The 20,699-nt window shown below is 28.2% G+C and overlaps 1 protein-coding gene across 1 annotated transcript in view; it reads left to right on the forward strand.

Annotated features, from left to right (window-relative positions):
* LOC119605718 (phosphofurin acidic cluster sorting protein 2) overlaps positions 1 to 20,202 on the forward strand; it is a 54,064-nt gene extending 33,862 nt beyond the window's left edge. Inside the window, 7 exon segments of the mRNA XM_037958995.1 lie at positions 10,406 to 10,528; positions 17,322 to 17,916; positions 17,985 to 18,462; positions 18,525 to 19,086; positions 19,152 to 19,268; positions 19,338 to 19,444; positions 19,446 to 20,202. Coding sequence (XP_037814923.1) covers positions 10,406 to 10,528; positions 17,322 to 17,916; positions 17,985 to 18,462; positions 18,525 to 19,086; positions 19,152 to 19,268; positions 19,338 to 19,444; positions 19,446 to 19,493 — 2,030 coding nt within the window. The 3' untranslated portion in view covers positions 19,494 to 20,202.
* The last annotated feature ends 497 nt before the right edge of the window (positions 20,203 to 20,699 follow it).

The raw sequence follows: 20,699 nt of genomic DNA on the forward strand, positions 1-20,699 counted from the left end.
ATTTGTAAATATCTAAATTAAGTATTTTTCCCGTACCACATGATAGTTCAGTTTATATTGTTTCCAAGCAACCTAAGGTCTGTTTAGAGGTCTAAATTTAAACATAGTGTTCATTTAAGTTCGTATATGGACTTTGGAGAAGATAAATGAGGACTTCAATGGTTTTTGCTTGGATACAAGTCGCTCTCCTTTGGCAGTTAAAGATTTTGAAAGACAACTCAGTGCGTTTTTTTTTAATAATTCTTTGTGTTATTTCATCAATTTCTATATTTTATATATTTTTAATGATTGATTAAACATCTCATAATTGAATTTCATTGATTTATACTTGTTCTAAAAATCTAAACTATTTTTTTATATTGGAATTGCCTCATTATTTCCCTTTAAACATTTTTAACGCAAATAACTACACAGTTTTACACAATAAGGATATGATTTTTGAAAATTACAATTGAAAACAAGTAAGAAATTATAGTCGGGCGAGGCCGACCATATAATACCCTACACCTGTTACAAAAATAAAATGTGATTTAGTTTTCATAATAAAGCATTTAAGTTGAATTGCACCTTGCCTTAAATTATACTTAAGCCATTTATTGTTGAATAAAATTGTGGACATTTTAGTCAAATTTTGAAGGGGGATTTGTATAGGGGCTATGGTCAAATGAGACCCTATAATTATAAAATTCATGCGAGTCATCAAGGCTAGTATAGAACTTGGTTTTGCAGCTTTTTGTCGAGATACGAGTATATTAAACATAATTATAAACTTAAAATCCCTATTCGTCGTTTTCAGTTGTATGAGGTCTAGGTGAAATAATGGACCGATGTTAACCATTTTCAATAAGCTTCGTCTCCGGTACCATAGAAGATCATCTGCCAAATTTCATTGAATTATCTTCAAAAATGCGACCTGTAGTTTGATTAAAAGGTTTACAAGCCCTATTCGGGGGCTCAGTTGTATGGGGGCTAGGTGAAATAATGGACCGCTATTAACCATTTTCAATAGGCTTCGTCCCTGGGCCAATAGAAGATCATGTGCCAAATTTCATTGAATTATCTTCAAAATTGCGACCTGTAGTTTGATTACAAGGTTTACATGGACGGACAGACGGACGGACATAGCTAAATCGACTCAGAAAATGATTCTAAGCCGATTGGTATACTTTAAGGTGGGTATAGGACCAATATGATTGTGCGTTACAAACATCAGCACAAATCCAATATACCCTCCCCACTAAAGTGGTGTAGGGTATAAATACTTAACACGTGTCCTTTTAACAATAAAACAATAAATTCCAAAAAGCAATTAAGAAATAATTTGAAAACCCCAACGAAATTAACTGGAAATTTCAATATGCAAAATACTTTATTGACGTGCAAATTCTGATGAAAAATCATAAAATGCAACAACAAATGCACCAAAATTTTTATTTTAATATTTTTCTTGGTTTTCCCATACTACACAATCTCTATTTTCAATTAGAAAACATAAATTTACTTTTTACCTGTTTTTTGAATTTTATTTATGAACAAAAAACAAAATTCTTTTAAAAAAAGGTAGGCAAAAAACTTAGTTGATTCACTGCATGTACAATACATATTTAGTCTAACATTATAGCAGTATTTATTTTTCTTAGTATTTATTGTAAAAGATATTTTTAAAAAAGAGACATTCCAGTTTTATAAATATATATATAATTGTTATTTAATTTTCTATTAAATTTCCTCACTTACAATACAAACGAAATATGGGTCAAATATTTACAAAAATAAATGTTTAACACAACAATAATACACTTTGTTGTACAATTATACGTCAAAAATGTGTGAATAATACATTACGATGTATACAACAACAACAATAACTGACAAATTACATTTTTATATAAAAGAAGAAGAGGGTTGCCATCATTATATAATAAACTTCCGGTTTTTGTGGTCATTGATAATAAGATAGCTTTATATGTAAGTGAGAGTAGTTTTTATATTGGACATTTGTTTAAAGAAAACATTATTCATAATATTATTCATTTTAGATCCTGTAGATTTCCTGTTGTATTTCAGTTTGGAGAAATTAAGTTCTTTGTATGTAAGATCTCTTGTAGTAATCACGCAATGAAAACAGCTTTTTTGTATTATCTTAAACTTTATATGCGTTTTTTATTTTTCTGAAGATTATAAGATTTAACAAAATTTATAATCATTATTTTGTTTAAGTTTTTCTAATATCATAAAATGTAAATAAAATTCAAAACAAGATAATTATTAAACCAAAAAAAATGCTAAAATTCAACATCATAATAGAATTTTATAATAAAGAAATACATATAACAGAGTGATATTAAAATACAAATCCATGCACGTGATTGGTTTTAGGGATTAGGGACCGGACTTAGTACTCTCTTTGAAATTATCACTTTAGATTCTAAAGTATTTTTCAAATATTTGAAAGGTGTGATAAGGTACGTTCAGCGTTTAGCAGTATGTTTAAATTTTAAAAAATTTCTTCATTCATAGAATATTTTGAAAACTTCTCTTTTCATAAACAAGTGAGAATGTATTGTCGGTCATGGCCGACCATATGATACCCTACACTAGAGTGTATGTTTATACCCTACACCACTTTAGTGGGGAGGGTATTTGATGTTTGTAACGCACAATAATATTGGTCCTATGCCCAATATTGGTATACCAATCGGCTTAGTATCCTTTTCTGAGTCGATTTAGCTATGTCCGTCCGTCCTTGTAAACCTTGTAATCAATCCACAGGTCGCAATTTTGAAAATAATTCAATGAAATTTCACACATTATCATCTATTGGTCCAGGGACGAAGCCTATTGAAAATGGTTAAGATCGGCCCATTATTTCGCCTAGCCCCCATACAACCGAACCCCTGAATAGTGCTTTTAAGTTCATAATTATGTTTAATATACTCGTATCTCGACAAAAAGCTGCAAAACCAAGTTCTATACTAGCCTTGGTGACTCTCATGAATTTTATAATTATAGGGTCTCATTTGACCATAGCCCTATACAAAGCCCCCTTCAAAATTTTGACTTAAATGTCCACAATTTTATTCAACAATAAATGGCTTAAGTATTTCTGAGGCGAGGTACAATTCAACTTAAATGCTTAATTATGAAAACCAAATCACATTTTATTTTTGTAACAGGTGTAGGGTATGGTCGGCCTCGCCCGACTATAATTTCTTACTTGTTTATTATTAGGATTATTTTTAATAATAAATTATTTAAGTAGTTTTTACCTTAATTCCGAAATATTTTAAAAATTTGTTGACAAAAAAGTTATTTTATAAAATAGAAATTTTATGGGGGCAAGGGGAAATATGGGTCTATCCTTATAAATTTTAATACAGGGATTTACTTTAACATTAAAGTTAATTATGCAGAATTTCATCGTAATACTAGAGTTTATAAGTTTATATACAACCGAACCCCTGAATAGTGCTTTTAAGTTCATAATTATGTTTAATATACTCGTATCTCGACAAAAGGCTACAAAACCAAGTTCTATACTAGCCTTGATGACTCTCATGAATTTTATAATTATAGGGTCTCATTTGACCATAGCCCTATACAAAGCCCCCTTCAAAATTTTGACTTAAATGTCCACAATTTTATTCAACAATAAATGGCTTAAGTATTTCTGAGGCGAGGTACAATTCAACTTAAATGCTTAATTATGAAAACCAAATCACATTTTATTTTTGTAACAGGTGTAGGGTATGGTCGGCCTCGCCCGACTATAATTTCTTACTTGTTTATTATTAGGATTATTTTTAATAATAAATTATTTAAGTAGTTTTTACCTTAATTCCGAAATATTTTAAAAATTTGTTGACAAAAAAGTTATTTTATAAAATAGAAATTGTATGGGGGCAAGGGGAAATATGGGTCTATCCTTATAAATTTTAATACAGGGATTTACTTTAACATTAAAGTTAATTATGCAGAATTTCATCGTAATACTAGAGTTTATAAGTTTATAATTATTGATGTTCAAGTCATTATCTGAAGGGGACTTTGTATGGGGGATAGGGTCAAATGAGGCCCGATCATTACGAAAATTGGTAACATCATTAAGACTTATATAAAACAAAGTCTTACTGATTTATGTAGAGATAATAGAATTTTTAACATAATTATGGGCTCAAAAGCCTTTTTTGGGGTGTACGGTTGTAGGGGACTAGGTAAAATAATGAACCAATTTTGATCATTTTTAATAGGTATCGTCCTTGGGTCGAAAGAAACGTATGTGCCAAATTATCTTGAAAATTGCTGTAGTATGATTACAAGGTTTACATGGACTGACGGACATAGCTAAATCGATTCAGAGCCGATTGATATAATTTAATGTGGATATACGACGAATATTTTTGTGCGTTACAAACATCAGCACAAACCCAATATACCCTACACACTAAAGTGGTGTAGGGTATAAAAATTAAAAAAAAATGTTTTTATAGAAATTTTGTTTTTTTATAGAAATTTTTTGAAAAATTTCACTATTGCAATAAATTTTTGAAAAATTTCTCTTTATAGAAATTTTAGAAAAATTTCTTTTTTAGAGATAATTTTATAAAACTCAGTTTTTTTAAGAAAATTTTTGAAAAATTTGTCTTTTTTTAAAAAATTTTTAAAATATTTGTCTTTTTATAGAAAATTTTTTAACGAATTTTTCTTTTTATAGAAAATTTTGAAACATTTGTCTTTATATAGATTTTTTTAAAATTCTTTTTACAAAAAAGACATTTTATAACAAATTTCTTCAGGACCGTAGGTTCGATTCCCACTAGAGACACTGGTAAAGAAACAAACAACAGTCCCGATGAAGGCCCTAAGTGTATTTCTTAGGATTTGATGTGACATATATCTTCCTTTCAAACTAACTAACATAGAAAATTTGTAAATAATTCTTATAACAAATTTTGAAACTTTATATTTAAACCATATTTTGTTAATATATGTTTATAGAAAAATTTTTAAAAATTATCTTGATAGAAAGTATTCGAAAATTTTGATTTGCATAGAAATTTTTCAAAATATTCTGTTTTTATAACAAATTTTGAAACTTTATATATAAACGGTATTTTGTTAATATCTGTTTATATAAAAATTTTTAAAAATGATCTTGATAGAATGTATTCGAAAATTTTGATTTGCATAGAAATTTTTCAAAATATTCTGTTTTTGAAAAATTCTTTATTTTTAAAAAAAAATTTCGAAAAAATATGAAATTGTAAATTTCTGTTTAAAAATTCGAAATGCATATTCTATAAACTTTAATTTCATGTTGGCAATCCGTATTTTTTTTTTTTTCATATTATACATCTTTTATTGTTTTCAATAATGAAAATCTGTCGGCACGATTTTACTCTTTGTATTAAAATAGTACATATTTCTTTAAAATAACAACAATAAGTGCAATATCAACTAAATCATCAACAGTACATTGCCATATAGTGCGAATACAGTCTTAAAACATTGTAAAATTCAATAGTAGACATCATTCGAAATAATAGCTCAATGTTTATGATGGGATTGAGTCAGTCAGTTTATAAATGGGGGGTTTGAAATGTATGTGTACAACATTTCGTCATGCAATTTGTAAAATTTAAGTGCATTTTGTGATGCATTACATTTAGTACATTACACTGTACTGTGGTGTGTTGCTTGGTTGTCAATAATTGCTACATTATTATATTTTTTTTTGTGCATAAGTTTTTATGCGTTTTCTCATGCGTTACATATTTTTATGCTTCATTCATAAAGTTCTCACATTATACTTGTGTGAGTTAGAGAATGCAACAGTGCTGCACTTGCTGCTCTACATGTAGCATTTCAATTATAAATTTTTATAGAACGACACACTTTATTATACCCTACACCACTTTAGTGGGGAGGGTATATTGGATTTGTGCTGATGTTTGTAACATATAAAAATATTCGTCCTAGACCCACCTTAAAGTATACCAATCGGCTTAGAATCGTTTTCTGAGTCGATTAAGCTATGTCCGTCCGTCCGTCTGGCTGGCTGGCTGGCTGGCTGGCTGTCCATGTAAACCTTGTGCGCAAGCTACAGGTCGCAATTTTCAAGATAATTGGATGAAATTTGGCACGCACGTTTTATTTGACCCAAGGACGAAGCCTATTGAAAATGGTTAAAATCGGTCCATTATTTCACCTAGCCCCCATAGAACAGAACCCCCCGAAAAGGGCTTCTGAGCTCATAATTATGTTAAATATACAGATATATCGATAAAATACGGCATAACTAAGTTTTATAGAAGTCTTGATAACCCTGTCAAATTTCATAAAGATCGGGCCCCATTTGACCCTAGCTCCCATACAAAGTCCCCTTCAGAAAATTACTTGAATGTCCCAAATTAACTTATAAACACAAATATCGCGATGAAATTCAGCACAATAAAATATTATGTAAATATAAATATATTCACAAAATTTTATCGGGCTTGGTCCATATTTGCCCCTAGCCCCCATATAAAGCCTCTTTCAGAAAATTAGTTTTTCATCCATAAATTGCTTAAATGTATCGGAACAAGGGAATATTGAAGATAAATGCGATATTATGAAAAATAAATCACATTTAATATTCATAACTGGTGTAGGGTATCATATGGTCGGCCACGCCCGACTATACTTTCTTACTTGTTTTAAATTGTGAACGTTATTTAATGATTTAGTGAATGAATTGGGGAGTGTATTTGTGTAAAAACTGAAATAATCTTTAATTTGTTTGTCTACGTAATTAATGGCGCCTTATTTAAAAATGATAAGAATATTGAACGGGGTATTAGAAAAATACGCACTAGCTATACTTATAGTTTATTAATGTTTAAAGTTTTTAAAAACAATTTATTTTATACAAAAACTAAACTTAATTTAAAAAAAAATGTTTTTTTAACTGTAATTATGTACTTACAAAACAATAATTTCTAATAAATTTAGTATTTTTTTTTTTTGTTCCAAACTCAACAAGTTCAGTTTGTTGCTATTTTTAATTTTTTTTTTTCATACACATAGCCACTTCTACTATTTAATTACAATCCTTTTCCATTGTCCTTGATATGGTCAAGGCTATAGACAATAATACTTTATTTACAAAACATTGTGGAAAAAGAGAAATTCGTTTCTGTAGCAACAAAAATACATACAAACCGAAAAAAGAGTAGATTTAAAAGTCCCCGGTTTTCTATTATACTGCAGGACAATTAATCTAATGCGTAGTAGTTGTACTAATTTATAATGTCGCCTCTAAAATAAAGAAAAAAATACATAAATACTTTGTGGTATACAAAAAAAAAAAAAAAAAAAAACAAAAACCTTTTATAACCTTTGAGGAATTTTAAGCTTTATTTCCAAATAAGAATAGCTGTTGTTTTTAAGAAATTACAAATGGTTACATGCGTATGTAACTAGCAGAAAAAATTAAACTAACCAATTAAATATAAAACGTTTTCAATTAATTAATAGATTTGATTTCATTAGTGAGTTGCATAGCCTGAGTCCTTCAGAGGTCAGCTTTCTTTGAAAATTGCAATATATGTTTATATGATGGACAGACCTCTAGCAGACACAGGTATTGTTCGGTGGTGTCTGCAAAATACTTTTCGATTTTAGTTAATTTCCTTATTAAAACTAAAAACTTCTTTAAGAGCAGATTTGTAAATGAATCATTCTTTTTTGGTTTTTGAATTAATTCTTTTCACAAGAAAAAAGAATTGAATGAAATTTGATAAATAAATTTCAATTCATTTCCAATTCAAATGAATCTGTAAAATGAATTGCAATTCATTTCCAATTCAAATGAATTCGTTAAAGTGAATTGCAATTAATTTCCAATTCGTTTGAATTTGAAATTGTAATTCAAATAAATTAAATCAAAAATGAGTTGCAATCAATCAAATTCAAGAACAGATCTAGAGCGAATGAAAAAACGAAAATTTCTCCTATCAAAATGTTAACAACATAATTGTGTTTCACAAATTCGCTAAACATTGTATATATGTATACATATAGCTCATTTACTAAAAGAGTGTCATTTATTAAAAAACACGATTTTGCATAAACGCATTTAAAATTTTCAACTGACAACGAATTTACGCTGAAAAGGTGAAACGATAATTGAAATTTGAGCTAATTCAAATGAATTTGATAAAAAGGAACTGCAATTAATTTCCAATTCATATGAGTTCAAATTACTTTGACAAATTCATTTGAATTCGAAAGGAATTGCAATTCATTCTACAAATTCGTTTAAATTAGAAACGAAATGAAATTCATTTGGCAAATTCATTTAAATTGGAAAAATAATTACAATTCATTTCTCTCAAATTCATTTTAATTGACTCAAATTTCTTTCAATGAATTTTTTGTGAGAAAAGATTAATTAAAAAATTGCTAATTTAATGCATGAATAATTTGCGAAATAATTAAAAAATGAATGATTCAATTACAGCTCTGATATATGTACATTACAAATCATTTTATAACGTCATAGATAGTTTTAGAATCCAACCCTGGTATCAGGCATGAAAAATTCAGTATTATTGTACTTTTTCAGTACTTTTTAACATTGAATTTTTTCGAAATTTTTGCTCATCATAATATTGTCAATAGACTATAAGGGCCAATCTTTAGGTGAAAGATTAGCGATTAAATTAAAATTAATCCTCGAAAGATGTTTTTGAGTACTCAATTAGTTAACTTTGTTTGCAAGTTTAAGCGCCCAATGGAGGTGGTTTAATCTTAAGCACGAAATGCAAAAGTGTAAACAGCTGATGCAAAAAAATTAATAAAATGTTTATAAATATAAACATTAAAATGTTCTATTTATTGATTAGTATAAATTATGGACACTTCAAAATACATTTTTTGTTTTTAAATTAAGTTTTCATTAATTTTCATATTAAATTTACAATTATCTTCTTCTTTTTTATAAAATATGCATTGTTTTGATAACAAACAGTGAAGTTTTCTGTTGTTTTGTATGGCAACACTGCGAAGTTTAATCTTGTACTCAAAAACATCAAAGGGGATTAACATAAGATTAAATTTATTTTTAGATTAACTAATCTGATTATTAATTGGCATTTGATAACCATCTCAAAAACCCGCTCTAAGTCAATAGAATAGATTAGTGAATATACTATTCCATGGACTAGTCAATAGCCTGGTCCATATATTAGTACATAATCAAATAGGTATACTAGTTAATAGACTAGTCAATAGTCTAATCAATATACTATATAATACTAGTCAATATAATAGTCTATAAGCTAGTCCATATACGAGTCCATATATTAGTCAACAAACTAGCTTGTGCACTAGTCAATAGAGGTGTAATTCATAAACTTGTCAACAGATGAGTCCATAGACTAGTTAGTGAATAGACTAGTCCATAGACTATTCAACAGCCTAATCCACAGACTTTCCCATAGGCCAGTCAATAGGCTAATGACAACTCAAAAGACTTTGAAATGTAATTCAGTTCGGAAAAACTCATGCCGTTTCCTATATTTTTGGATTCCTACTATATTCTGAAGATAGGCAATATGTATATTAAAAGAAATGTATTAGCATATGTTGGGGAATATTATTTTTAAATTTTCGTTCAATTTGTTGATGACTGTCATATTTAATTTAGCTTTTGTTGTTATATTTATTTTAAATTTTGTTAATATTATATTTATCTGCAGCCACCATAAGTTGTGTGCGCAATTAATATTTAATCTTTAATTTGAAACATAACAATAAAATAAAGAAAATAAATGTATTAAACAAAAATATATATATCAATAAATAATTAAAAATACCCTTAAAATTAAACATACTTATACATATTTATTAATAAATAATACGCATTTTGCTTTTTTTTTTTAAATATATATTTTTAACTAACAAAAACAAAATTATCATACATTTGTTCAAATAAAAATCAACATTTCAAGAATATGTATTCCTTTCAACTAAAAGTTCTCATTGTTGTTCCAAAGAAAAACAAAGAAAATTTAATTTAACTTAAAAATATTAATAATTTCAATTGCAAAAAAATCGTTGTTCTAAAACCGAAAATAAAAAATTACTTTAATAATTCATTTGAGATAACCAACTGAACACAATTTTTTTTTTTGAAATATTACTGTTGAATTTTTTAAAACTGTGACTGATGTAGCTAGTAACTTATGGAACAACAAATTTCTTTACTTTCAATATCTAATATGTATTTTCCTTTTTTTGTTTATAATTTTTTATAGTTTTAACTGCCATTTTCTATTTTATAACTGTTTGTTTATTTCTGTTCTTTTTTTTAACGTATTTTATTTAATTGCATGGCTTGAATTCGAAATTTCTTTTGCAGGCAACATTGAGCGCGGATCATCGGATAAAAGCGACCAATTGACCAATTCTTCGTTTCAAATTGATAATAACAAACAAAAATGCATTCATTTAACAAACAATAACAATTCGGCTACAACACCAGGTCTGTGTAATTAATTAATAAAAAAAAATTTAAATAATAATTAAATTCCTCCTCTAAAAATAATAATTTACTTTACTAATCACCTAAAATCGTTTAAAAAACATTGTTTATTTAAAATTACTAAAACAGAAAAAAAAAAACAAAATTCATGATCACATTTCCTTGATTAATTTGTTTCTCTCTCTCTCTCTTTATCTTAAATTCGAAATTTCATTTGCTCGGTTTTATTTGCGTTTTCTCTATTATCGTTGATTATTTGTTTAAGTTACTGTCTATATCCTCCCGCTCGCATTCAAACATTTTTCTCATACTCACCGCCTAAAAATGTAATGTTATCCGTATTTGTGTATGATTTTATATAAAAAATAATCACCAAAAATTAATATTTTCACTGTCTGTGTATAAATACTTTAATTTAATTGTAATCGATTGATCTATCTATACCCCATAGATACGGAAATATAGTTCTTTAGAAGAGAACTCTAAACAGCAAATCTGTAAGGGCCAATCTTTAGGTAAAAGTTTAACGATTAAATTAAAATTAATCCTGGAAGGATGTTTTTGAGTACTCAATTAGATAATTTTGTTTGCAAGTTTAAGCGCCCAATTGAGGTGGTTTAAACTTAAGCACGAAATGCAAAAGTGTAAACAGCTGATGCAAAAAAATTAATACAATTTTAATAAATATAAACATTAAAATGTTCTATTTATTGATTAGTATAAATTATGGACACTTCAAAATACATTTTTTGTTTTTAATTTAAGTTTTCATTAATTTTCATATTAAATTTACAATTGTCTTCTTCTTTTTTATAAAATATGCATTGTTTTGATAACAAAGAGTGACGTTTTCTGTTGTTTTGTATGGCAACACTGCGAAGTTTAATCTTGTACTCAAAAACATCAAAGGGGATTAACATAAGATTAAATTTATTTTTAGATTAACTAATATGATTATTAATTGGCATTCATTGGCCAGCTCAAAAACCTGCTCTAAGAGTTCTAATAGATTACTAGGAAATATTATCCGCTTCAAATGTGTGGCGGTCTTAATACTTTAGATCTTTTCTTGAGGACGATGAAAATAAGTTGAATTTCTTTGTTTGTACTCAGACGGCGTTAGAGAGTCTATAAGGTCACAGGCTGAAAGATGATGTAAAAACAACTCCACTAGGAATTGTACAATATCATTAGGGGCTATTTCTCATAGTTTCCCCGGTAGGCTAGTTTCTTCAATCTGTGTACGTAGGTTTGATACCCACCAACTAGGGCCTGTTTCAGAATATAATAGTATGTCTATAATCGCAAATAAGACAAAAATATTAAAATTTTTAATTGTAGGGATTGAAAATGAATCCCATGAAAGTCTACGAGTAGAGTTGTACTAGATACAATCAGGGCTGCCAGATAAATTTGTAGAAATATCGGCAATTTTTTCCCAAAAAATCGGCATTTATCGGCACTTACGTTTTAAAAATCGGCAATAAATCGACAATTGAAAGAAACACTATTTTGTACCAAAGAAACATAACACAAATAAATTCAAAAATCACAATATTGTTTTTACATACATGCATAACTCAGGGAATTTTTATTCAGAATAGGTCTAATAAAAGAACTCTTTGTAAGGGTACACCGAAACTTTGGTTTACTGGAATAAAATCTATTAGAATTTGTGTCACTTTTGCAGAAAAATGTAAATGCATAATTATTTGTGGATTACTATACATTTACCCTGTAAAAAATTTTCAAATTTTGGTTATGAGTGATGTAGTTATTTCATACATTACTTGACAGTGAGTGATCGTTATCAACAATATTAATTAATTTTTACAATAGGATTTGTAACCAATTGTCTAGAGCGTGTGTCTAATGTGGAATTAGTTAATGGTTCTAATCCTAGTCAATATTAGAAGTTTTTTGAAAAAATATTGTTTTTTAAATTTTTGTTAAAACCATTCCAAATTGCACGATCAAATAGAATAGATTAATAAACACAGAAAATTAGTGCAAAGCCGATTTTAAATCCAAGAAAGTGGGGTTATCACATTTGTTATTGGTTATCGTCGAACAAAAACCGCATAGGTAAAGATTTTGCTGAGTACATTTTTATAATGGGAAATTTTCTCCAGATTTTTTAACTTTTCCACAAAAATGTGTAAATTTATTTTCGAACCATAAAAAATTTCTTAAAAATGTTAAAATTTTAGCACCCTTAGATCAGACTTTTAGAACCTATTCAGGATTTTCATACATAAATTGTGTTTCATTTTCATAATCGATCCAATTGACATTGGTGATGGAGCAAATTGTGTTCTACCGTATTGTAAATTTTCCTTTCCCAATTGTTTTAAAAGCTCCATGTAATTTTTGCTTATGTAAAGTTATAATAAATTCGTTAATTTGTTCGATTGGGCAAAAATCGGGAAATCGGCACTTTCCAATTTGGAAGGTAAAATATCGGCAAATCTGGCAGGCCTGGATACAATACTTTCAATCACTTATTTGAATAGTGTGTTGTTTTTGTGCTTCAAATTATTAATTTCTAGCTGAACATAGTTCTCCTTACTAGCCTTAATTTTGCACATAGTATTTTCCATGTAAAAATCTAAATAAAATAATAATTTTAACGGTTTAAGTGTAAATTACTAATATTCAAAACTACAGCACCATCTGTCGGACAAATCTAAAAATTCACAGGAAAACACCTCATGACTCCTTTTTCATAGACATATATATTTAAATTTTGGTTAAATTACAAACAAATATTTCACATTAAACTTAATTATTTTTACTTAAAAGAATTTGACTTAAATTATTGAAATAAAACTAATTACTTTCTCTATATTTCATATTAAATTAACAATAGAAACTTTATCCTTTGATCACCGTCTCCTGTTTGTATTTTCTTGGCTGTCTCTGTCATCATTTGCTTTAAATATTAGTTTGGTTTTGTAACTTTAAATTATGAGTTTTATATGTACATATATAATATTGTTTGGCTTATGCTTAATATTTTTATAATTTTATATTATATGCTATACATATCCTATACAAATCTACTAAGTACATACATACATATGTATAATTATAATTACATATATCTAACAATTTTATATTAATATTCTTGTTAATTTGTGTTTATAGCCAGGGTCTATTATTTCTTAATTATAATAATAAGTATTATTTGTATACTGACTTAACTATTACTATCAAAAATATTATGTTTTTATTAAAAACACTAGCATACCCTGGGTGCTTCGCTACCCTAACTTAAATTAAATACATACAAAACTTTGTTTACATTTATAGAAAATTAAAATTGATTAAACATTTTTTTAATGTTTCAGTTTTATACGTTCAATATCACGTGATTAAATTCGCATTCAGTAAGAAGCTTGTATTTTTAGTTTCATTCATTTAGCTTCCACATTATAAAAAATTTCGAAAGTACTATTTGAAAAAAGTACTATAAAATGCCTTTAATAGATTATATTTTAATCAAAAATTTTATGTTTCTTTGTTCAATATTATATACAATTCAAAAAAATTAATTTGATGAATGAAAAATTACCAAAAGTCCCTTTCAGTAGATTCTCATTCACTAAAGTCCCTACATTTTAAATTTTATTTTCAATATCTATGTTCAGTATCGTAAAAATATTAAAAAGTACCATCGGAAAAACGAAAATGTACAAAAATCTCTCTCAATAAATTCTCATTTAATAACCGGTTAACCATTATAAAAAATTTAAAAGGTACCATGTGAAGAATAGAAATGTACCAAATAGTTCCCACTTACAGAATATTATTCTGTCAAGACCATGTATGTTACAATTAATATTCCTAGGTTGAATATTTTAGAAAATTAAAAAAGTACAATTTATGAGATAAAAAGTACTAAGAAGTTGTCTCTTAAAGAATCTTATTCAATGTATGTTTAATAATCATGTGTTTTGAGTTCATATTAAAGAGCATACAAAGAGTATCATTTGAAGGAAGAAAAAGTACCAAAAGTGGAATAAATTTTACCTAAGTGGAAAGTACTAATAAAAAGAGTACAATTTTTCCCCTTTTCGCTTAGAAATATACTTTTTCGAGAATTAAGTTTACAAAATGTTCCGTATTTAAATCTATATATCACAGATAAAACTCAAACTATTCAAATGTGCATTCATTTGTTCCAGAAAAATAGTGCTTTCAAAAAGTACCAAACAATTTACTCGAATTTGGTCCTATATAGGCCTTAGTACTCGAATTCCAAAATAATATACCAACAGCTTATTTTGTGTGAGTAAATAAACTACTTTTTCATATTTTATAAAAATTGGCACAATGAGTTTGAATAAAATTAAATTTCCCGTTTTTTTCCTTTTTGGTACTTTTTTCCCCAGTGAAATAGCAAAAATTTTATTACAATAAATATTACAGAGTTAGTCCGTAATTTAATAGGAATAATTCAATAAACCGAAAAAGTTTTCTTAATGCGCTAAAAAAAAGTATCATAAATACAGTTTTCTCCCTTTTAAACCCAAAAAGGACTGAATTTTAAAAAGTACGAAACAGGTGTCTCATAATTTTGGGAGATGTATCGAAAATATTTATAAAAATTTGATTATGTTAATTAGTTCAAAAGTTATAAAGGACCAAAAAAGGTACCAAAATCACCTTTGTTACACATTTTTACCCCTTAAAGGTACGAATTTCAAAAAAGTACCAGGCACCCATCTACTCATTTTATGAGTAGATACTGGTGCATTTAAAATTTTTCTTGTATCACTAATATTGTGTAAGATAATTAAGAAAAACTGTTTTACCCGTTTTTTACCCTTTTTACCCGTAAATGTACAAATTTCCAAAAATCCCTCCTTAGTGGATCTACATAACCAAAACCACATCTTCTGTCAAAATTTCATTATTCTAGGTTCGGGCGTTTGGGCTGTTCGATGATGAATCAGTCAGTCAGTCTTAGTATAAATTGACGTAAATTATATGTATATTAATTGTGGTAAATTAATTTAAAACTGTTTGATTTATACCAGGCTGTGGTTTTACTAGATGAAGATATGACAATAACATTTAGCTTTAATAAATTATATATAAAAATCGGGGACTGTAAATAACAGTTATTCTGAAATTTTTAACCCAAAAAATCTCTATATTGGAGTCAACGTAGACCTATACCATTATATACCAATATACTCGTATTGAAGTGCTTTTTCAGAATATATGGTGATTTGAAAAAAACGATCTTAGCTCCACAAATAACAGTTAAACAAACAAGAAACAGTTAAAAAATGAGTTTTATTTTTCCGTCATAAAATAAAAATTATTTGAGGAGTTTTATTTTTTCCATCAACAAATAAAACTCAATTGGGGACTATTATTTTTTCCGTCAAATAATTAAACAATTTTTCTTTATTTTTTTCAGTCTCTTATTTTATTGAATACATCTGATATAATATGTTTGGTTATTTATTTGTTTAATTTAACAAACATAATTTTTTCCAAATTTTCTGCGGAAAGATTTGAACGCAGGTCACTTAATACCAATTTAAGAGCAGAGAACGCTCTTTTCACGCTAACCAGTGTTGCAGGAACACACTGTACAGTTTTTGCCAATTTGTATAAGTGGGGGTAATGTTTTTTTTTTGCTTCCCAGAACTCAAAAAGGGACTTGTCAATCGACAAGGGCCGTGTAGAAAAATTATCAATTTCATAGAAAGCTTTTTTTTTCATCATCATTATCATTTTCTTCGTTTTCTTGCTCCCTATCTGATCAGTGGCAAGCTTTAGGTGTCAATTCACATAAAAGAGTTTTATTTTCTGACGGAAAAAATAAAACTCCTCAAATAATTTTTATTTTATGACGGAAAAATAAAACTCTTTTTTAAAAGTTTCATTTGAATTTTTATTTTTAGGTTGAAAAATAACTTTTTCAGATGGATTTTTATTTTTAAAGTCACAAAATAACTGTTATAAATTAACTTTTTTGATACAACTTATAACTGTTACGGTCCCTGATAAAAATATGTAAGAATAGTTTTAAAGAAATTGTAAATTAAACGATTATGGTAAATCTATAAATACAAGTTCATAGAGATATTATTACGGAAAAATCGTTAAAAGATTAAAAACGTAAACACAATTTATTTAACGTAACGTTGACGAATTAATTTCACGGAATAAAAATGTAATACTGAACTAAATTTACGAAATTTTACTATTTACATGCAACATAATCAAAATATACACAGAATTAGTTTCCAAAAAAGATATAAAGGTTTAAAAAGGATGAAAAGTCGCTATACTCGTAGAGTGTCCCATATTGTACCAGATCATTTTCCGCTTCAAAATTGTATATATGTACTATAATTTGATAAGTTTTATTGTTAAGTAAGAGAACATGTCCAATCTAATAGTGTCGCGATATAAGGTATCTTTGCCTGTTACAACAATTAACTTATTCATATATCCCAAGTTTATATATATATTAATGTATAACAGCATTTTTTCAGTTCCTCTTATGTTAAATTGATACAAAATCTGATGCACTACATACTTGACATTGTCACTTGTAGCTTTTTATATACATAAACTCAACACAAGCACGTTTCACCTTAAATACATGTTTGTCTTCCCTGTAGACAAATTTGTCTGTGTCCATTTGAAAAGAGATGTTTAACAAAAAAAACATGTTCATTATTGTTTCCTTTAGCTTTTAAATTACACACAAATAAATATTAAAAATAATTACAACTTTATATCTATTTCATTTACTTTTTCTCTTTAGATCGTATTTGTGATAATCGTAATGATAGTTCCGGTAATGAAGGCAATGCTGCCTATACAGATGGTCAAACATCTGATCCCCAGAATAGTCCACCACGCGGTGATCAGAATTTTATACGTCTACAGCATCAATTGACACCTGTTAGTACCAGTAATAATTTGCAGACAGCAACTGGACAAAATGCCAATAATGCAACGTCTGTTAGTAACACTAACACCACTACCCCAGCATCGAATGAAAAGAGATCTCGTTTATTTAGAACCTCGAGCAGTACACCGGGTGGTGGTGGTAAAAAGAAACAGTCACTTAGTTTAAGTGCCGAACCACGCTCAGTATTAGAGACATGTTTGTCACCCACCAATGTGGAACCACGTAAAATGCTGCTGGATCAGTTAAGTCGCATATTTGCCAGTGAGGATTCAGTTATACCCGATGTGGTAACAATAATAAGTCCACCGGAAGCTTTAAGCGGTAGTAGTTTAGTACCAAAATTAACAGCACTATTTGCGAATTCATTTAAGCCGGCATTTGTGCCCCAAAATACAGCTGAAGTTAAGGCTGTGCTACAAGCTCTAATGGGCAAGATACAGAAATAGTAAGTAGAAAGGGAAATATTTAATTCAAAACTCAATATTAAAGATATGCTGTTCATTTTTCTTGCAGTTGCAACTCGAATGCCAAACCACCCACCACAGTGAAAATCCTACTAATTGGCGGCGATTGGTTACAAGGTGCTGCTTTAAGACACTACGTCGAGCTAATGGGTGTACGACCACCAGATTGGTTAAATCATTTACGTTTCTATATTATACCCATTGGTAGTAGTGCTATTGCAAGATATCTAAGTCAGATGGATCAGGCCTATGCCGCCATGTTTGGTTCAGAAAATTGGTATCAACTGTGCGAGAGAGCTGCCCAAACAGCGGCTGCTGTTAGTGCTGTGACGGCGGTTAATGCTACAGCGTTATCGTCTTCCCTGGCTGATTCGGCCACGGCCAATAAATCTGATATTGTAGAATTAGTTAATCGTATACAACGATATTTGCATGCGGCTGGACCCTGCACTCAAGTACCCATAGCTGAAGCCATGGTTAACTACAAAGAAGAGGATTCATGTCAAATATTTGTGCCATTTGTTAGTGTAAGTAGTGCCATTTTAATTTTATGAAGACAAACAAACTAAATTTGATCTTTTCAAAATAGGATGTACGTATTGGTTATTTGGAAGGTCCACAGGCATCAATAGATCTTGATGAAAGCAGTGCTCAAAACGCGACCCTAACAACTTCCCAACAAACATCAAATACCAGCGTAGCCATACCCATTGGCAATTCGAATTCTCAAACTCCTTTAAATGCAATTACCCAGAATTTATCATCCAGTTTACAGGGAGTTTCAAATAGTGCCAGTGGTCCTGTGTTATCCGGCTCACCACCACAAAGTGGCCGAATATCACCACCTTTGCAAACACCACCCTCCTCAGCATCCTCTCAACGTGAAGTTGGTTTCGGTGCTACACCCCAGCAAGTGGGCAGTGAGTCGGTAGAGTTACAGGTGGATTACTGGCCAATAATACGACCGGGTGAGCATACATCCTCAAAGGATAAGAGCAATACTCGCAGTAGTGATCAAGGTGGTAAAAATAGTATTAAGAGTACGTTTAGAAGTCTGCAAGTCTGGCGTTTGCCACAAAATGCTCAATTGGGTGAAATGTCAAATGGTCTAACCTTGTCATTTGCTACCAAAGAAAAGAAACAAAAGCAAAGTAAGTCGTATATTAAATAGAAAACAAAAAATGGACACATTTTAATTAAATTATACTCTTTATAGTAATGCGTTTGGGTAAGAAAAAGGAAAAAGATCGTGATCTCGAAAAGGAGCAATGTGTTGAGGGTGTAGCACGTTTAATATGCTCACCCAAGCAATCGCATCCCATACCATTAAGAGGTACTTTTTATTATATTGATATATATTTAAAGAATATATATTAAAACACTTGTTACTCTTGTTTTACAGTTTATATTGATGGTACCGAATGGACTGGCGTTAAATTCTTCCAATTATCATCGCAATGGCAAACGCATGTTAAAAATTTCCCAATTGCTCTAATTGGTTGTACTCCAATGTCATGTTCTGAATTATCCTAGTCATTTTGTTAAGAAAATATCCTAGATATATCTACAATATAAATACATACATATATAAAATATACATACATACACATACATTACTAATACATTTAACCGTTCTTTTTTATGTAAAAATAATAATGTTAAAATGACGGTTAAAGAAAACTACTCCTTATTAAAACATTTAAAATTTTTAATTATGATTTTCTATTTTAGAAATTGTATTTTTTTAATTTTAAAATTTTTATTATTATTTTTTAAATTTTATTATTTTTTTTACTCCACATATATATATATGAAATATATTAGTAAATAATTGTATAAAAATTATTCATAATACATAATTATTAATTATATATATAAAAAATAACAACATAAATATTATACATATGAAACACAAAAAGCCTGATTTGAATTGAGCAAAATGAAAAGAACAGAAATAAATAAATCGAGAAAAAAAGGCATAGATTCATTTATAAAAACAAATAAAACATGAAATAAATAACAAAAAGAATAAATGATTTAAACGAATTTGTTGTATGTATACATCATGTTAGTGTTCACAGTTTTTTTTTTTAATTATTATTTATTTTCATTTGTTTAGTGTACTTTAAGAAAATGAGCTTCAAAGTTAATGAAAATAAATTTTAAATTTATTTTTTTAATTTAAGAGCCTGTCTACCAAGCAAAAATTTGTGTTTTATAAATATAAGGACTGAATGAAAATAAATCTAAACACTTAAACAACTAAACTACTTTGATTTCGTTATATTATTTATTTTTTCTTTAGTTTTTGCCGAATATTTTGGTATCAAAGATTAAAAAGATGTCATATTTATAATAGTCTAGATTTTTAACGAATATTTATCAAAATGCTTGTGTTAGTTACGGACAGAGTTAAGGGTAGTGTACTAGCTTTCATTTCTTACTCACAGTAAGTGATAGTGCAAAATAATTCACTACATTTATTAATGTTAAGTAATGAATTGACAAATATCAGCTTCAGTTAATAATAATATGATTCAAAATTTTACACTAATTATTATAAAATAATTTAAAATATTTTTACAGCTTAAACATTTGTTTTCGAAATTCAATTTTTATGGTAAACTAATTTTTGCAAAACGTTTCACTCAATTGAAAGCTTATTTTATACCCAACTAAATAATATATTGAAAATTTGAATCTTGAATTTAGATTTGTATTATTATTTTATTACAATTAAATAAATGTACCCAGGAAAAATTTT

The sequence above is a fragment of the Lucilia sericata genome, unplaced genomic scaffold, assembly GCF_015586225.1.
Source record: "Lucilia sericata isolate MDLA Ls3-8-SP2 unplaced genomic scaffold, ASM1558622v1 Contig000512F_arrow, whole genome shotgun sequence".
NCBI lineage: Eukaryota > Metazoa > Arthropoda > Insecta > Diptera > Calliphoridae > Lucilia > Lucilia sericata.